Source organism: Trypanosoma melophagium, assembly GCF_022059095.1.
Source record: "Trypanosoma melophagium isolate St. Kilda chromosome Unknown ctg25segment0, whole genome shotgun sequence".
NCBI lineage: Eukaryota > Euglenozoa > Kinetoplastea > Trypanosomatida > Trypanosomatidae > Trypanosoma > Trypanosoma melophagium.
The window spans coordinates 185,874-200,833 of NW_027125156.1; the positions used below are offsets into that span (position 1 = coordinate 185,874).

Here is a 14,960-nt window from a genome sequence, read left to right on the forward strand (position 1 = left end):
ATGAGTCATCTTGTTTCTCCTCGTACCGCGTGGAAAATAAAAAAAAAAGAATTTAATACATGTAATAAAAAAGAACCTTAAGTGTGCGAAGCCAACATACGTTCTGGAATCTTGTTTTAAGAAGCATAGTAGAGTGTGCTGTGTAAGAACCAATTTCAAACCTTTTCCAACACAAGAGTTTAAATTACCTAATTTATGTTTGGGTGGTTCTCGGGATTTGCATCCTGATCTGCATTTATTTTTTGCTTCGTACACAATTATTATACGAAAGTGGTATAAATATCACTCAAAACGGATATAAATTTCGGACAGAACAAATATTAATTTCATACAAAAGAAACATAACTGTGATCAAAGAAAAAAGAATGAATGCGAAGATGGGCACGTGTTTTTAAAAGAAAATGAGTTCTCTTTATAATGCTTTTACTCCTATGTAGCTTATAAGCATACGAGGAAATTTTACTCGAATTGCGGGTTTCTACTCTAGCTTTCTTTCCCCCTCTTTCCACACCTGGGTAACGAAATTGATTACCATTGATCTCTTCCTATTTTTCTTTTTCTTCGCTCTTTCCCCCCCCCCCTTTCTCCCTTCATCTTATTGGTATTGCTTGTCAATGTATGGTAACAACAGAAAAACCAATACACTTTCACGCGTAAAGATCAATAAGAATAAAATGACATCAGCAAGTTTTTGGGAGGATGTGCCTTCTGTCGCGCCAGATGCCATCTTTTCCCTATCAATGGAAGCCAAGAAAGCACCTGAGCCAAAGGCAGATCTTGTCATTGGTGCATACCGTGATGCCGATGGACGCCCCTATCCACTCAAGGTGGTTGAGAAGGCAGAGCGCCGCTTTGTGGAGGAAATTTGCCCTAACAAAGAGTATCTGCCCATGTTGGGGTTCGCGCCATTCATTGATGAGGCGCTGAAACTTGCCTACGGTGATACTGTGCCGCGGTCCCGCATTGCAGCAGCGCAGGGACTGAGTGGAACTGGATCATTGGCCCTTGGCGCACGCTTTCTTGCAAATGTCATCTCGCGTGAAACACCGGTGTACATCTCTGACCCTACGTGGCCTAACCATTACGCTGTGATGGCTGCTGCTGGGCTCTCCAACACCCGCAAGTACCGCTACTACAACCCCGAAACACGCAGTCTTGACTTTGACGGCCTCATAGCCGACATCAGCAGTGCTCCGGAGCGCAGTGTGATCATTCTGCACGCCTGTGCGCACAACCCCACTGGTGTCGACCCTACGAAGGAGCAGTGGGCGAAGATTGCAGAGATATGCAAGCAGCGCCGCCTCATTCCATTCTTCGACAGTGCATACCAGGGATACGCCACAGGAAGTCTTGATAACGACGCGTATGCCATTAGGCTGTTTGTGCGCCAGGGCTTGGAGATTTTGCTCGCTCAGTCCTTCTCGAAGAATATGGGCCTCTACTCGGAACGTGTGGGTGCCTTTTCTGTTGTTCTGGCGAATGAACAGAAGGCACCAGCAGTGATGGCGCTGCTGGAGAGTGTTGCCCGTTCTCTGTACTCCACACCCCCAGCTCACGGGGCGCGTGTGGCACATCTTGTTATGAGCGATCCGGAGCTTCGCCGTGAGTGGGAGGAGGAACTGCGATCAATGGCAAACCGTGTACAGGAAATGCGTCAGGACGTGCTTAATGGTCTCAAGAAGCGTGGCACACCTGGTACATGGGATCATATTGTTTCGCAGCTTGGTATGTTCTCTTACCTTGGACTCACAAAACCACATTGTGAGAGGCTGATTGAAAAGCGAGTATTCGTCCTGCCATCTGGCCGTGCAAATATGGCTGGTTTGACCAAGAAGACAGTGGGACTTCTCGTGGATGGCATTGATGAGGTGGTGCGAAGGGAACCGTCTGTGTGAGACTGAAGTTTGAGTGCGGATACTTGCTTAGAGTTTGCATTTGGTCAAATGGGGGTAGAGATATATGAAATTGTGATGTTTTTATCTTATTGCTGTGGTGTGGGTTTCTTTCTGAGCAAAAAGGGAAAAAATATGTTTAAAGAAAATGTACTGGGGAAGTTTGTGACTACGAGTTTGGCGTTTCGGCGCCGGAAGTCGATTCATTGGATTTTTTATGCCTTTGTTTGTTGCACAAATACGTAAGTTTTACTACTTTGCAAAGACAGGCATAATTAACTGCGCTCTCCCTTTGTCTGATGTGACCTTTTTTTCACATTGGTGGCTGGGGTGGGGCAGCTTTCTTTCCTTTTTGCCATTTCCGGTAAATGGAGAGAAAATGATATAGAAGCATTGCACTAATGTCAATCATGTGTAGATGGGTCTTGTGAATCGCCAAACTCTTGTGGTCTTTTAATGAACAATCTTATTACGACTTGAAGTTGTACTTGTTTCTATCAATCTTCCTATGTTGTTGTTGTTTTTTTCTTCTCACTTCCAGCGGAGCGGGTAAACCTATTATTCCTATTCTTGTATTGGAAAAGGTTTTGCCCCCAATACCCCTCTATACATGGTTTTAGAGAGGAAACTCAAATGAGTCATCTTGTTTCTCCTCGTACCGCGTGGAAAAAAAAAAAAAAAGAATTTAATACATGTAATAAAAAAGAACCTTAAGTGTGCGAAGCCAACATACGTTCTGGAATCTTGTTTTAAGAAGCATAGTAGAGTGTGCTGTGTAAGAACCAATTTCAAACCTTTTCCAACACAAGAGTTTAAATTACCTAATTTATGTTTGGGTGGTTCTCGGGATTTGCATCCTGATCTGCATTTATTTTTTGCTTCGTACACAATTATTATACGAAAGTGGTATAAATATCACTCAAAACGGATATAAATTTCGGACAGAACAAATATTAATTTCATACAAAAGAAACATAACTGTGATCAAAGAAAAAAAGAATGAATGCGAAGATGGGCACGTGTTTTTAAAAGAAAATGAGTTCTCTTTATAATGCTTTTACTCCTATGTAGCTTATAAGCATACGAGGAAATTTTACTCGAATTGCGGGTTTCTACTCTAGCTTTCTTTCCCCCTCTTTCCACACCTGGGTAACGAAATTGATTACCATTGATCTCTTCCTATTTTTCTTTTTCTTCGCTCTTTCCCCCCCCCCCCCCCCTTTCTCCCTTCATCTTATTGGTATTGCTTGTCAATGTATGGTAACAACAGAAAAACCAATACACTTTCACGCGTAAAGATCAATAAGAATAAAATGACATCAGCAAGTTTTTGGGAGGATGTGCCTTCTGTCGCGCCAGATGCCATCTTTTCCCTATCAATGGAAGCCAAGAAAGCACCTGAGCCAAAGGCAGATCTTGTCATTGGTGCATACCGTGATGCCGATGGACGCCCCTATCCACTCAAGGTGGTTGAGAAGGCAGAGCGCCGCTTTGTGGAGGAAATTTGCCCTAACAAAGAGTATCTGCCCATGTTGGGGTTCGCGCCATTCATTGATGAGGCGCTGAAACTTGCCTACGGTGATACTGTGCCGCGGTCCCGCATTGCAGCAGCGCAGGGACTGAGTGGAACTGGATCATTGGCCCTTGGCGCACGCTTTCTTGCAAATGTCATCTCGCGTGAAACACCGGTGTACATCTCTGACCCTACGTGGCCTAACCATTACGCTGTGATGGCTGCTGCTGGGCTCTCCAACACCCGCAAGTACCGCTACTACAACCCCGAAACACGCAGTCTTGACTTTGACGGCCTCATAGCCGACATCAGCAGTGCTCCGGAGCGCAGTGTGATCATTCTGCACGCCTGTGCGCACAACCCCACTGGTGTCGACCCTACGAAGGAGCAGTGGGCGAAGATTGCAGAGATATGCAAGCAGCGCCGCCTCATTCCATTCTTCGACAGTGCATACCAGGGATACGCCACAGGAAGTCTTGATAACGACGCGTATGCCATTAGGCTGTTTGTGCGCCAGGGCTTGGAGATTTTGCTCGCTCAGTCCTTCTCGAAGAATATGGGCCTCTACTCGGAACGTGTGGGTGCCTTTTCTGTTGTTCTGGCGAATGAACAGAAGGCACCAGCAGTGATGGCGCTGCTGGAGAGTGTTGCCCGTTCTCTGTACTCCACACCCCCAGCTCACGGGGCGCGTGTGGCACATCTTGTTATGAGCGATCCGGAGCTTCGCCGTGAGTGGGAGGAGGAACTGCGATCAATGGCAAACCGTGTACAGGAAATGCGTCAGGACGTGCTTAATGGTCTCAAGAAGCGTGGCACACCTGGTACATGGGATCATATTGTTTCGCAGCTTGGTATGTTCTCTTACCTTGGACTCACAAAACCACATTGTGAGAGGCTGATTGAAAAGCGAGTATTCGTCCTGCCATCTGGCCGTGCAAATATGGCTGGTTTGACCAAGAAGACAGTGGGACTTCTCGTGGATGGCATTGATGAGGTGGTGCGAAGGGAACCGTCTGTGTGAGACTGAAGTTTGAGTGCGGATACTTGCTTAGAGTTTGCATTTGGTCAAATGGGGGTAGAGATATATGAAATTGTGATGTTTTTATCTTATTGCTGTGGTGTGGGTTTCTTTCTGAGCAAAAAGGGAAAAAATATGTTTAAAGAAAATGTACTGGGGAAGTTTGTGACTACGAGTTTGGCGTTTCGGCGCCGGAAGTCGATTCATTGGATTTTTTATGCCTTTGTTTGTTGCACAAATACGTAAGTTTTACTACTTTGCAAAGACAGGCATAATTAACTGCGCTCTCCCTTTGTCTGATGTGACCTTTTTTTCACATTGGTGGCTGGGGTGGGGCAGCTTTCTTTCCTTTTTGCCATTTCCGGTAAATGGAGAGAAAATGATATAGAAGCATTGCACTAATGTCAATCATGTGTAGATGGGTCTTGTGAATCGCCAAACTCTTGTGGTCTTTTAATGAACAATCTTATTACGACTTGAAGTTGTACTTGTTTCTATCAATCTTCCTATGTTGTTGTTGTTTTTTTCTTCTCACTTCCAGCGGAGCGGGTAAACCTATTATTCCTATTCTTGTATTGGAAAAGGTTTTGCCCCCCAATACCCCTCTATACATGGTTTTAGAGAGGAAACTCAAATGAGTCATCTTGTTTCTCCTCGTACCGCGTGGAAAATAAAAAAAAAAGAATTTAATACATGTAATAAAAAAAGAACCTTAAGTGTGCGAAGCCAACATACGTTCTGGAATCTTGTTTTAAGAAGCATAGTAGAGTGTGCTGTGTAAGAACCAATTTCAAACCTTTTCCAACACAAGAGTTTAAATTACCTAATTTATGTTTGGGTGGTTCTCGGGATTTGCATCCTGATCTGCATTTATTTTTTGCTTCGTACACAATTATTATACGAAAGTGGTATAAATATCACTCAAAACGGATATAAATTTCGGACAGAACAAATATTAATTTCATACAAAAGAAACATAACTGTGATCAAAGAAAAAAGAATGAATGCGAAGATGGGCACGTGTTTTTAAAAGAAAATGAGTTCTCTTTATAATGCTTTTACTCCTATGTAGCTTATAAGCATACGAGGAAATTTTACTCGAATTGCGGGTTTCTACTCTAGCTTTCTTTCCCCTCTTTCCACACCTGGGTAACGAAATTGATTACCATTGATCTCTTCCTATTTTTTTTTTCTTCGCTCTTTCCCCCCCTTTCTCCCTTCATCTTATTGGTATTGCTTGTCAATGTATGGTAACAACAGAAAAACCAATACACTTTCACGCGTAAAGATCAATAAGAATAAAATGACATCAGCAAGTTTTTGGGAGGATGTGCCTTCTGTCGCGCCAGATGCCATCTTTTCCCTATCAATGGAAGCCAAGAAAGCACCTGAGCCAAAGGCAGATCTTGTCATTGGTGCATACCGTGATGCCGATGGACGCCCCTATCCACTCAAGGTGGTTGAGAAGGCAGAGCGCCGCTTTGTGGAGGAAATTTGCCCTAACAAAGAGTATCTGCCCATGTTGGGGTTCGCGCCATTCATTGATGAGGCGCTGAAACTTGCCTACGGTGATACTGTGCCGCGGTCCCGCATTGCAGCAGCGCAGGGACTGAGTGGAACTGGATCATTGGCCCTTGGCGCACGCTTTCTTGCAAATGTCATCTCGCGTGAAACACCGGTGTACATCTCTGACCCTACGTGGCCTAACCATTACGCTGTGATGGCTGCTGCTGGGCTCTCCAACACCCGCAAGTACCGCTACTACAACCCCGAAACACGCAGTCTTGACTTTGACGGCCTCATAGCCGACATCAGCAGTGCTCCGGAGCGCAGTGTGATCATTCTGCACGCCTGTGCGCACAACCCCACTGGTGTCGACCCTACGAAGGAGCAGTGGGCGAAGATTGCAGAGATATGCAAGCAGCGCCGCCTCATTCCATTCTTCGACAGTGCATACCAGGGATACGCCACAGGAAGTCTTGATAACGACGCGTATGCCATTAGGCTGTTTGTGCGCCAGGGCTTGGAGATTTTGCTCGCTCAGTCCTTCTCGAAGAATATGGGCCTCTACTCGGAACGTGTGGGTGCCTTTTCTGTTGTTCTGGCGAATGAACAGAAGGCACCAGCAGTGATGGCGCTGCTGGAGAGTGTTGCCCGTTCTCTGTACTCCACACCCCCAGCTCACGGGGCGCGTGTGGCACATCTTGTTATGAGCGATCCGGAGCTTCGCCGTGAGTGGGAGGAGGAACTGCGATCAATGGCAAACCGTGTACAGGAAATGCGTCAGGACGTGCTTAATGGTCTCAAGAAGCGTGGCACACCTGGTACATGGGATCATATTGTTTCGCAGCTTGGTATGTTCTCTTACCTTGGACTCACAAAACCACATTGTGAGAGGCTGATTGAAAAGCGAGTATTCGTCCTGCCATCTGGCCGTGCAAATATGGCTGGTTTGACCAAGAAGACAGTGGGACTTCTCGTGGATGGCATTGATGAGGTGGTGCGAAGGGAACCGTCTGTGTGAGACTGAAGTTTGAGTGCGGATACTTGCTTAGAGTTTGCATTTGGTCAAATGGGGGTAGAGATATATGAAATTGTGATGTTTTTATCTTATTGCTGTGGTGTGGGTTTCTTTCTGAGCAAAAAGGGAAAAAATATGTTTAAAGAAAATGTACTGGGGAAGTTTGTGACTACGAGTTTGGCGTTTCGGCGCCGGAAGTCGATTCATTGGATTTTTATGCCTTTGTTTGTTGCACAAATACGTAAGTTTTACTACTTTGCAAAGACAGGCATAATTAACTGCGCTCTCCCTTTGTCTGATGTGACCTTTTTTTCACATTGGTGGCTGGGGTGGGGCAGCTTTCTTTCCTTTTTGCCATTTCCGGTAAATGGAGGCCCCCAATACCCCTCTATACATGGTTTTAGAGAGGAAACTCAAATGAGTCATCTTGTTTCTCCTCGTACCGCGTGGAAAATAAAAAAAAAAGAATTTAATACATGTAATAAAAAAAGAACCTTAAGTGTGCGAAGCCAACATACGTTCTGGAATCTTGTTTTAAGAAGCATAGTAGAGTGTGCTGTGTAAGAACCAATTTCAAACCTTTTCCAACACAAGAGTTTAAATTACCTAATTTATGTTTGGGTGGTTCTCGGGATTTGCATCCTGATCTGCATTTATTTTTTGCTTCGTACACAATTATTATACGAAAGTGGTATAAATATCACTCAAAACGGATATAAATTTCGGACAGAACAAATATTAATTTCATACAAAAGAAACATAACTGTGATCAAAGAAAAAAAGAATGAATGCGAAGATGGGCACGTGTTTTTAAAAGAAAATGAGTTCTCTTTATAATGCTTTTACTCCTATGTAGCTTATAAGCATACGAGGAAATTTTACTCGAATTGCGGGTTTCTACTCTAGCTTTCTTTCCCCTCTTTCCACACCTGGGTAACGAAATTGATTACCATTGATCTCTTCCTATTTTTCTTTTTCTTCGCTCTTTCCCCCCCCCCCTTTCTCCCTTCATCTTATTGGTATTGCTTGTCAATGTATGGTAACAACAGAAAAACCAATACACTTTCACGCGTAAAGATCAATAAGAATAAAATGACATCAGCAAGTTTTTGGGAGGATGTGCCTTCTGTCGCGCCAGATGCCATCTTTTCCCTATCAATGGAAGCCAAGAAAGCACCTGAGCCAAAGGCAGATCTTGTCATTGGTGCATACCGTGATGCCGATGGACGCCCCTATCCACTCAAGGTGGTTGAGAAGGCAGAGCGCCGCTTTGTGGAGGAAACTTGCCCTAACAAAGAGTATCTGCCCATGTTGGGGTTCGCGCCATTCATTGATGAGGCGCTGAAACTTGCCTACGGTGATACTGTGCCGCGGTCCCGCATTGCAGCAGCGCAGGGACTGAGTGGAACTGGATCATTGGCCCTTGGCGCACGCTTTCTTGCAAATGTCATCTCGCGTGAAACACCGGTGTACATCTCTGACCCTACGTGGCCTAACCATTACGCTGTGATGGCTGCTGCTGGGCTCTCCAACACCCGCAAGTACCGCTACTACAACCCCGAAACACGCAGTCTTGACTTTGACGGCCTCATAGCCGACATCAGCAGTGCTCCGGAGCGCAGTGTGATCATTCTGCACGCCTGTGCGCACAACCCCACTGGTGTCGACCCTACGAAGGAGCAGTGGGCGAAGATTGCAGAGATATGCAAGCAGCGCCGCCTCATTCCATTCTTCGACAGTGCATACCAGGGATACGCCACAGGAAGTCTTGATAACGACGCGTATGCCATTAGGCTGTTTGTGCGCCAGGGCTTGGAGATTTTGCTCGCTCAGTCCTTCTCGAAGAATATGGGCCTCTACTCGGAACGTGTGGGTGCCTTTTCTGTTGTTCTGGCGAATGAACAGAAGGCACCAGCAGTGATGGCGCTGCTGGAGAGTGTTGCCCGTTCTCTGTACTCCACACCCCCAGCTCACGGGGCGCGTGTGGCACATCTTGTTATGAGCGATCCGGAGCTTCGCCGTGAGTGGGAGGAGGAACTGCGATCAATGGCAAACCGTGTACAGGAAATGCGTCAGGACGTGCTTAATGGTCTCAAGAAGCGTGGCACACCTGGTACATGGGATCATATTGTTTCGCAGCTTGGTATGTTCTCTTACCTTGGACTCACAAAACCACAGTGTGAGAGGCTGATTGAAAAGCGAGTATTCGTCCTGCCATCTGGCCGTGCAAATATGGCTGGTTTGACCAAGAAGACAGTGGGACTTCTCGTGGATGGCATTGATGAGGTGGTGCGAAGGGAACCGTCTGTGTGAGACTGAAGTTTGAGTGCGGATACTTGCACCGGTTATTTTTATTTACAACGTCGATATTTTTCTTGTTATTTTGGTTTTCCTTTGTGATATTACTTGGTGTATATAACCATGATAAATATAATGGGCTTCTGTATGTGTGTATGCGTCTAAAATAAGGGTGCCTTTTTTCTAATTTGAAAAGGCATTAAAGGTACAGGAGATCTTCTTAATATATGCATTTTTGGAAGCGAAGAAAAAATAAGTTAACGGAAATAGAGGAGCTGATGGAAGAAAACTGACTATCATTATTATAATTTTCTTCGTTTTTTTTTTTTGCCTTGCAAACTGTACCAAATTGTTAGGCTGAGGGCCTCATGAACAACGCATTCATGTTTAATGTGCTGTTGAATAACTGCAGTTTAATTTTTTCTTACGAAATTATAATTACTATATTATTATTATTATTATTATTATTATTATTATTATTATTATTATTATTATTATTATTAATGGAAATGTTTACCTTGCTTATTACCATATTTTATGGCCTCTGATATTAAAGGATTCCTCTATGTCTCTTCCTGTTCTTACCATCACTGACTCTGTTTCCTCTTTCACGCCTATTGGATTTTTTCTTTGATTAATTAGTTATTCACAAGCTAAAAAAGAAAAAGAAAAAAATTAACCAAAGAGATATTTCAAAAGGGCAATAATTCACAGGTGTACCTCACAATTCGTGTAAAGTAGCAGACAGTAGGAAAAGAAACGAAAAAGAAAAAAAGGAGGAGGAAGCGTTATAGCATTTGCACTCTTCTTAAATGCTTTCAACTAAACGTCTACTGTTCCGCCTGTCCATTGCCACTGGTATTCGACGTGGTGAGACGAACAGTTTGGTGCTTTCTTTCACTTTGGGCTTCACATCCAATACCACTGTTCTCGCATCGCGATGGAATTCAACAATCCCATCTCGTACGAACAGTCTAACAAAAACAATCACCCATCAACAACGTTTTTCTTCTGGTGGTGCCGATGGTCGATCATCTGCCTCTACAGTTATTGTGGATCCTGTAATGGCCGCAAGAGAACGTGATCGTATGGCTAGAGGTATGCTATTAAGTAATATGCCACGTCCTGCAGAGGAGGAACGTGTAGTGGTAACACTGAAGGGACTTGTGCACACAGTTCCATATACCCTTCGCGTCGTTGAGGAAGGTGCAACTCTGGCAAAAGAGTCAGAGGCAAAGGCCAAAGTGATTCTGCAGGAGTGTTTTGATATGGTGAACCAGTATTTAAATCATTTTAACCCTGAAAGCGAAGTCTCTAAGGTGAATGAACTCCCGGTTGGTGAAAAGCACAAAATGTCAGAACACCTTGCGCGGGTTATGGAGTGCTCTCTTCGTGTGTATAACTCTAGTGGAACGTGCTTTGACCCTGCCACTGCTCCTCTTACTAAACGTTTGCGTGATTCGATTCTAAACGATTCTGGTGACAGTGATGTAACGCTTTCTGAAGAGGAAATTGAACGTTTTTCGCTACCCCATAGTTTCGATCTTGATTTTGCTCAAGGTACTATTTCCCGTCTACATGGGGATGCGAAACTCGACCTCGGTGGTCTCAATAAGGGCTATACTATTGATTGTGTGGTAGAAAGACTTAATGAAGCTGGTATATCTAATGTATTGTTTGAATGGGGTGGAGATTGTCGTGCATCAGGTCTAAATTATCAACGTCAACCATGGGCTATAGCCGTAGTACGACCACCAAGTGTAACTGAGGTAAAAGAACGTGCAGAAGCGGTTAGCGAGGGAAAGGAAGTAGAGGGAATAGGAGAACTACTTGAAAAAGCTCCACTCCTACGTGTTATGTATCTTGATGATGAAGCACTATGTACAAGTGGTGATTATGAAAGTGTTATCATCACGAAAAAGCATGGAGTTCGTTGTAGCTTGTTTGACTGGAAGAAGAGAGGATTATTAGAGCCTGTAGAAGATGAACTTGCTCAGGTTTCAGTAAAGTGTTATAGTGCTATGTACGCGGATGCCCTTGCAACAGCAAGTGTTATTAAACGTGATATAGTAAAGGTGCGATACATGCTGGAAGCTTGGCGTCATTCCCGAAATCGTGTGACAAATTATGCAGCCTATGTACGTGAAGAAGAGCGTCTTGCTCATATGTATGAAATTGCACGTGAAACTCCCGAGTTGCGGCAGCTACGCATTGCTGGTTCATTACCTGCACGTGTTATTGTTGTTGGTGGTGGACTTGCCGGCCTATCGGCTGCCATTGAGGCTGCCAGTTGTGGAGCTCAAGTCATTCTTATGGAGAAGGCAGAAAAACTTGGTGGTAATAGTGCTAAAGCCACATCTGGTATTAATGGCTGGGGAACCCGTGCACAGGCGTTAAAAGATATTCAAGATAACTGCAAAACCTTTGAACGTGATACATATCTTTCAGGTATAGGAGGCTTGTGTGCACCTGGACTGGTACGTGCACTCTCTGTGAAGAGTGGGGATGCCATTGGATGGCTTTCTTCTCTTGGTGTCCAATTAACAGTACTCTCACAACTCGGCGGACACAGTCGTAAACGCACACACCGCGCTCCTGACAAGTCGGATGGTACTCCAGTGCCTATTGGTTATACCATTATGCAAACACTAGAGCGACATATCCGTAATAATCTCTCGGACCACATAACAGTCATGGAGAACACTTCTGTAACTGCACTGCTGCATGAGAGTAAAGGTACTCCAGATGGTGGACATGAAGTTCACGTAACTGGTGTATCATATATCAAGTTAAACGATGAAGAGAAAGGGGTTATGACTTTGACTGCTGATTCTATCATTCTTGCCACTGGTGGTTTCTCTAACGACCGTGGAGGAAAATCACTCCTGCGTGAGTATGCCCCATATCTATTTGGTACGCCAACAACTAACGGTCCCTGGGCCACTGGTGATGGTGTGAAACTCGCCCGTCGCCTTGGTGCGACTCTTGTGGACATGGACAAGGTACAGCTACACCCGACAGGTCTCATCAACCCAAAAGACCCAGCAAACCCAACAAAGTTCCTTGGCCCGGAGGCACTACGCGGCTCTGGTGGTATTCTGTTAAACAAGAGAGGTGAACGATTTGTGAATGAGCTTGATCTCCGCTCGGTTGTATCGAATGCCATCATCAAGCAGGGTGATGAGTACCCAGAGTCTAATGGCAGTCGCTTTGCTTACTGTGTACTTAATGAGGCAGCTGCAGATCTCTTTGGTAGAAATGCACTTGGCTTTTACTGGAACAATCTGGGCGTTTTTAAACGTGTAGAAGATGTGAAAGAACTGGCAGAGTTAATTGGTTGTCCAGAGGGGACGCTGCTTCAAACTCTGGAAACTTATGAAGCTACCAGTAAGAGTGGATCGAGATGTCAGAAGACAGGAAAGTCAGTGTTCCCTTGTGTTCTCGGTTCACAAGGTCCTTACTATGTTGCCTTTGTTACCCCATCCATTCACTACACTATGGGTGGCTGCCTTATTTCGCCAGCAGCAGAGATACTGCAGGAACATCACTCCATGAACATTCTTGAAGATCAACGTCCAATTCTTGGATTGTTTGGTGCCGGTGAAGTGACAGGAGGTGTACATGGTGGCAATCGACTCGGTGGTAATTCTTTACTGGAGTGTGTGGTGTTTGGAAAGATTGCGGGTGATCGTGCAGCAACAATTTTGCAGAAGCGGGATTTCGCTCTCTCAACAGAAAAGTGGACCTCTGTGGTTGTGCGTGAATCACGCCGTAGTGAACAATTTGGTAATGGTTCCCGCGTCTTGCGCTTTAATCTTCCTGGTGCTTTACAACGTTCTGGTCTTAAACTTGGTCAATTTATTGCCATCCGAGGTGAATGGGATGGAAGGCAATTGATTGGATACTACAGTCCTATTACGTTACCAGAGGAACGTGGGACGATTTCTATTCTCGCACGTGGTGATAAGGGAACGTTGTGTGAGTGGATCTCCGCGATGCGTCCTGGGGACTCTGTTGAAATTAAAGCCTGTAAAGGTCTTCGTATTGAACGTAATCCAGATAAAAAACAGATTCTCTTTAAGGGAAATGTTATTCGGCAATTTGGTCTTGTTGCTGGTGGTACAGGAGTGGCACCGATGCTGCAAATTATTCGCGCCGCATTAGAGCGTCCTTATGTGGACCTCACAAAATCTATTCGACTAATTTACGGCACAGAAGAATATGATGAACTAACGTACCGTAGCACTTTGCAAGATATCGCCCGATCGAATCCAGATAAATTTGCCTGTGATTTTGTAATTAACAATCCCCCGGAGGGTTGGACAGGTGGTGTTGGCTTTGTTGACCGTCCATCCTTGCAAAAGATCCTACAATCGCCATCGGACGATCTTCTTATTGCGATCTGCGGCCCACCAGCCATGCAGCGGGCGGTGCGGAATACATTATTGAATATGGGATATAACCCAGAACTTGTGCGAACCGTGGATGAGGAAATGGAATAGAGGGTTTATTGAATAAAGACAGTGGTATGTGGTTTTTGAATTGTGTCGTTCTTTGTTTGTTTGTTTTACTTGTTGAAGAATTCTTTAAATGTTGAGAGAAAGGGGATTCTTATTAGCTTTAAACAAGAAGTGGGAAAAAGAAGAAAAAGGAAAACAAAATATGTAATATCGTTGTGGGATGTGTGAATGTGAAGAAGAAGGATATCTCTATGGTGCTCACAGGCGTCATAGTGTCTAATGCTCCAGAGAAAGGTAGAAGTAATGGGTTCGGTATTCAAAGAAAAAAAAAACAAAAAGGGAAAAAAAAGAGAGGATCTTAAATAAATGTAACTGGAGAAACCTTTTGTTTCTAAATTGTCTGCTATAAGCGTTACGTATTGTTTTTTTGTTTTTTCTACGTTCGTTTGTTTGTTTCTTTTCTCTCTCACTCTCTTATTTCTGGTTTTCATCAAACCAGTAGGTCTTGACTAACAATTCTTCTTGTTATGTATGTTTTTTATTTTTTTTCGCTTCTTTGTTTGTGTTCGAGTAAGCCTAGATCAGTCTCTCCCTCTGTGTGTGAGAGAATCTGAATGCAGGCAGTCTATCTCGTTTTTTTTTTTTCGTTGTTGTTGTTTCCTTTTTCGTTCGATGTTAAGTTTTAAATCGCTTTTTTTTTTTTTTGATTTTTCTCTCAATCGCTGCCTGTCTTTTCTTTTCCATTTTTCGGCACATAACTACAGACAAACATTCGTGTCTCAAGGCAATTGTGGCTTATTTGATTTGTTTTTATTTTTCCTTTCGTTGATGTGGTTTTTCTTTCCTTTTTGTTTTGTTTTGTTTTGCGTGTTTGCACCATGTATGTATGTAGTTAAATATGTTTGGCAGGAAAAGATGGCAGGGAGAGAAAGAGAGAGAAAGGGCACGAAATAAGAAAAAATAAAGAAATCACTTATTGTTTTTTTTTTTGTTGTTAACTGTGTCGTTTGTCTTCTCAGGTGATAAGATAATGGGCACTTACGCCAAACAACAGCCATGATAAAAAGATCACATTGTTCAAAATCAATGGGATTTCAAAAAAACAAAAACAAAGACGGTAGATTTTCTCTCACAGTATACGTCCTTGTGCGTGCGTGTGTGTGTCTCTGTGTTTGTTTGATTTTCCTTATTTTAATCCTTGTCCATGTATAGTCCTTTTTATCTCTCTTTCCTCCTCTCTCTCTCTCTCTCTCTCTCT

At 44.0% G+C, this 14,960-nt stretch overlaps 5 protein-coding genes across 5 annotated transcripts; all 5 read left to right on the forward strand.

Annotated features, from left to right (window-relative positions):
• Positions 1-740: 740 nt before the first annotated feature.
• LSM04_001134 (Aminotransferase) lies at positions 741-1,895 on the forward strand (the record flags this gene model as incomplete). Its single annotated transcript, XM_067336642.1, has 1 exon — positions 741-1,895. The coding sequence occupies one exon, from the start codon at positions 741-743 to the stop codon at positions 1,893-1,895; it is 1,155 nt and encodes a 384-aa protein (XP_067190948.1).
• A 1,376-nt stretch (positions 1,896-3,271) lies between these two features.
• On the forward strand, positions 3,272-4,426 carry LSM04_004898 (Aminotransferase; the record flags this gene model as incomplete). Its single annotated transcript, XM_067336643.1, has 1 exon — positions 3,272-4,426. One exon carries the CDS (start codon positions 3,272-3,274, stop codon positions 4,424-4,426), a length of 1,155 nt encoding a protein of 384 aa, XP_067191003.1.
• A 1,366-nt stretch (positions 4,427-5,792) lies between these two features.
• LSM04_005147 (Aminotransferase) lies at positions 5,793-6,947 on the forward strand (the record flags this gene model as incomplete). The annotated part of the gene is made up of 1 exon (XM_067336644.1): positions 5,793-6,947. One exon carries the CDS (start codon positions 5,793-5,795, stop codon positions 6,945-6,947), a length of 1,155 nt encoding a protein of 384 aa, XP_067191008.1.
• A 1,155-nt stretch (positions 6,948-8,102) lies between these two features.
• Positions 8,103-9,257, forward strand: LSM04_000103 (Aminotransferase; the record flags this gene model as incomplete). The annotated part of the gene is made up of 1 exon (XM_067336645.1): positions 8,103-9,257. The coding sequence occupies one exon, from the start codon at positions 8,103-8,105 to the stop codon at positions 9,255-9,257; it is 1,155 nt and encodes a 384-aa protein (XP_067190927.1).
• Positions 9,258-10,054: 797 nt separating this feature from the next.
• On the forward strand, positions 10,055-13,744 carry LSM04_000227 (FAD-dependent oxidoreductase 2; the record flags this gene model as incomplete). Its single annotated transcript, XM_067336647.1, has 1 exon — positions 10,055-13,744. One exon carries the CDS (start codon positions 10,055-10,057, stop codon positions 13,742-13,744), a length of 3,690 nt encoding a protein of 1,229 aa, XP_067190930.1.
• Positions 13,745-14,960: the final 1,216 nt, after the last annotated feature.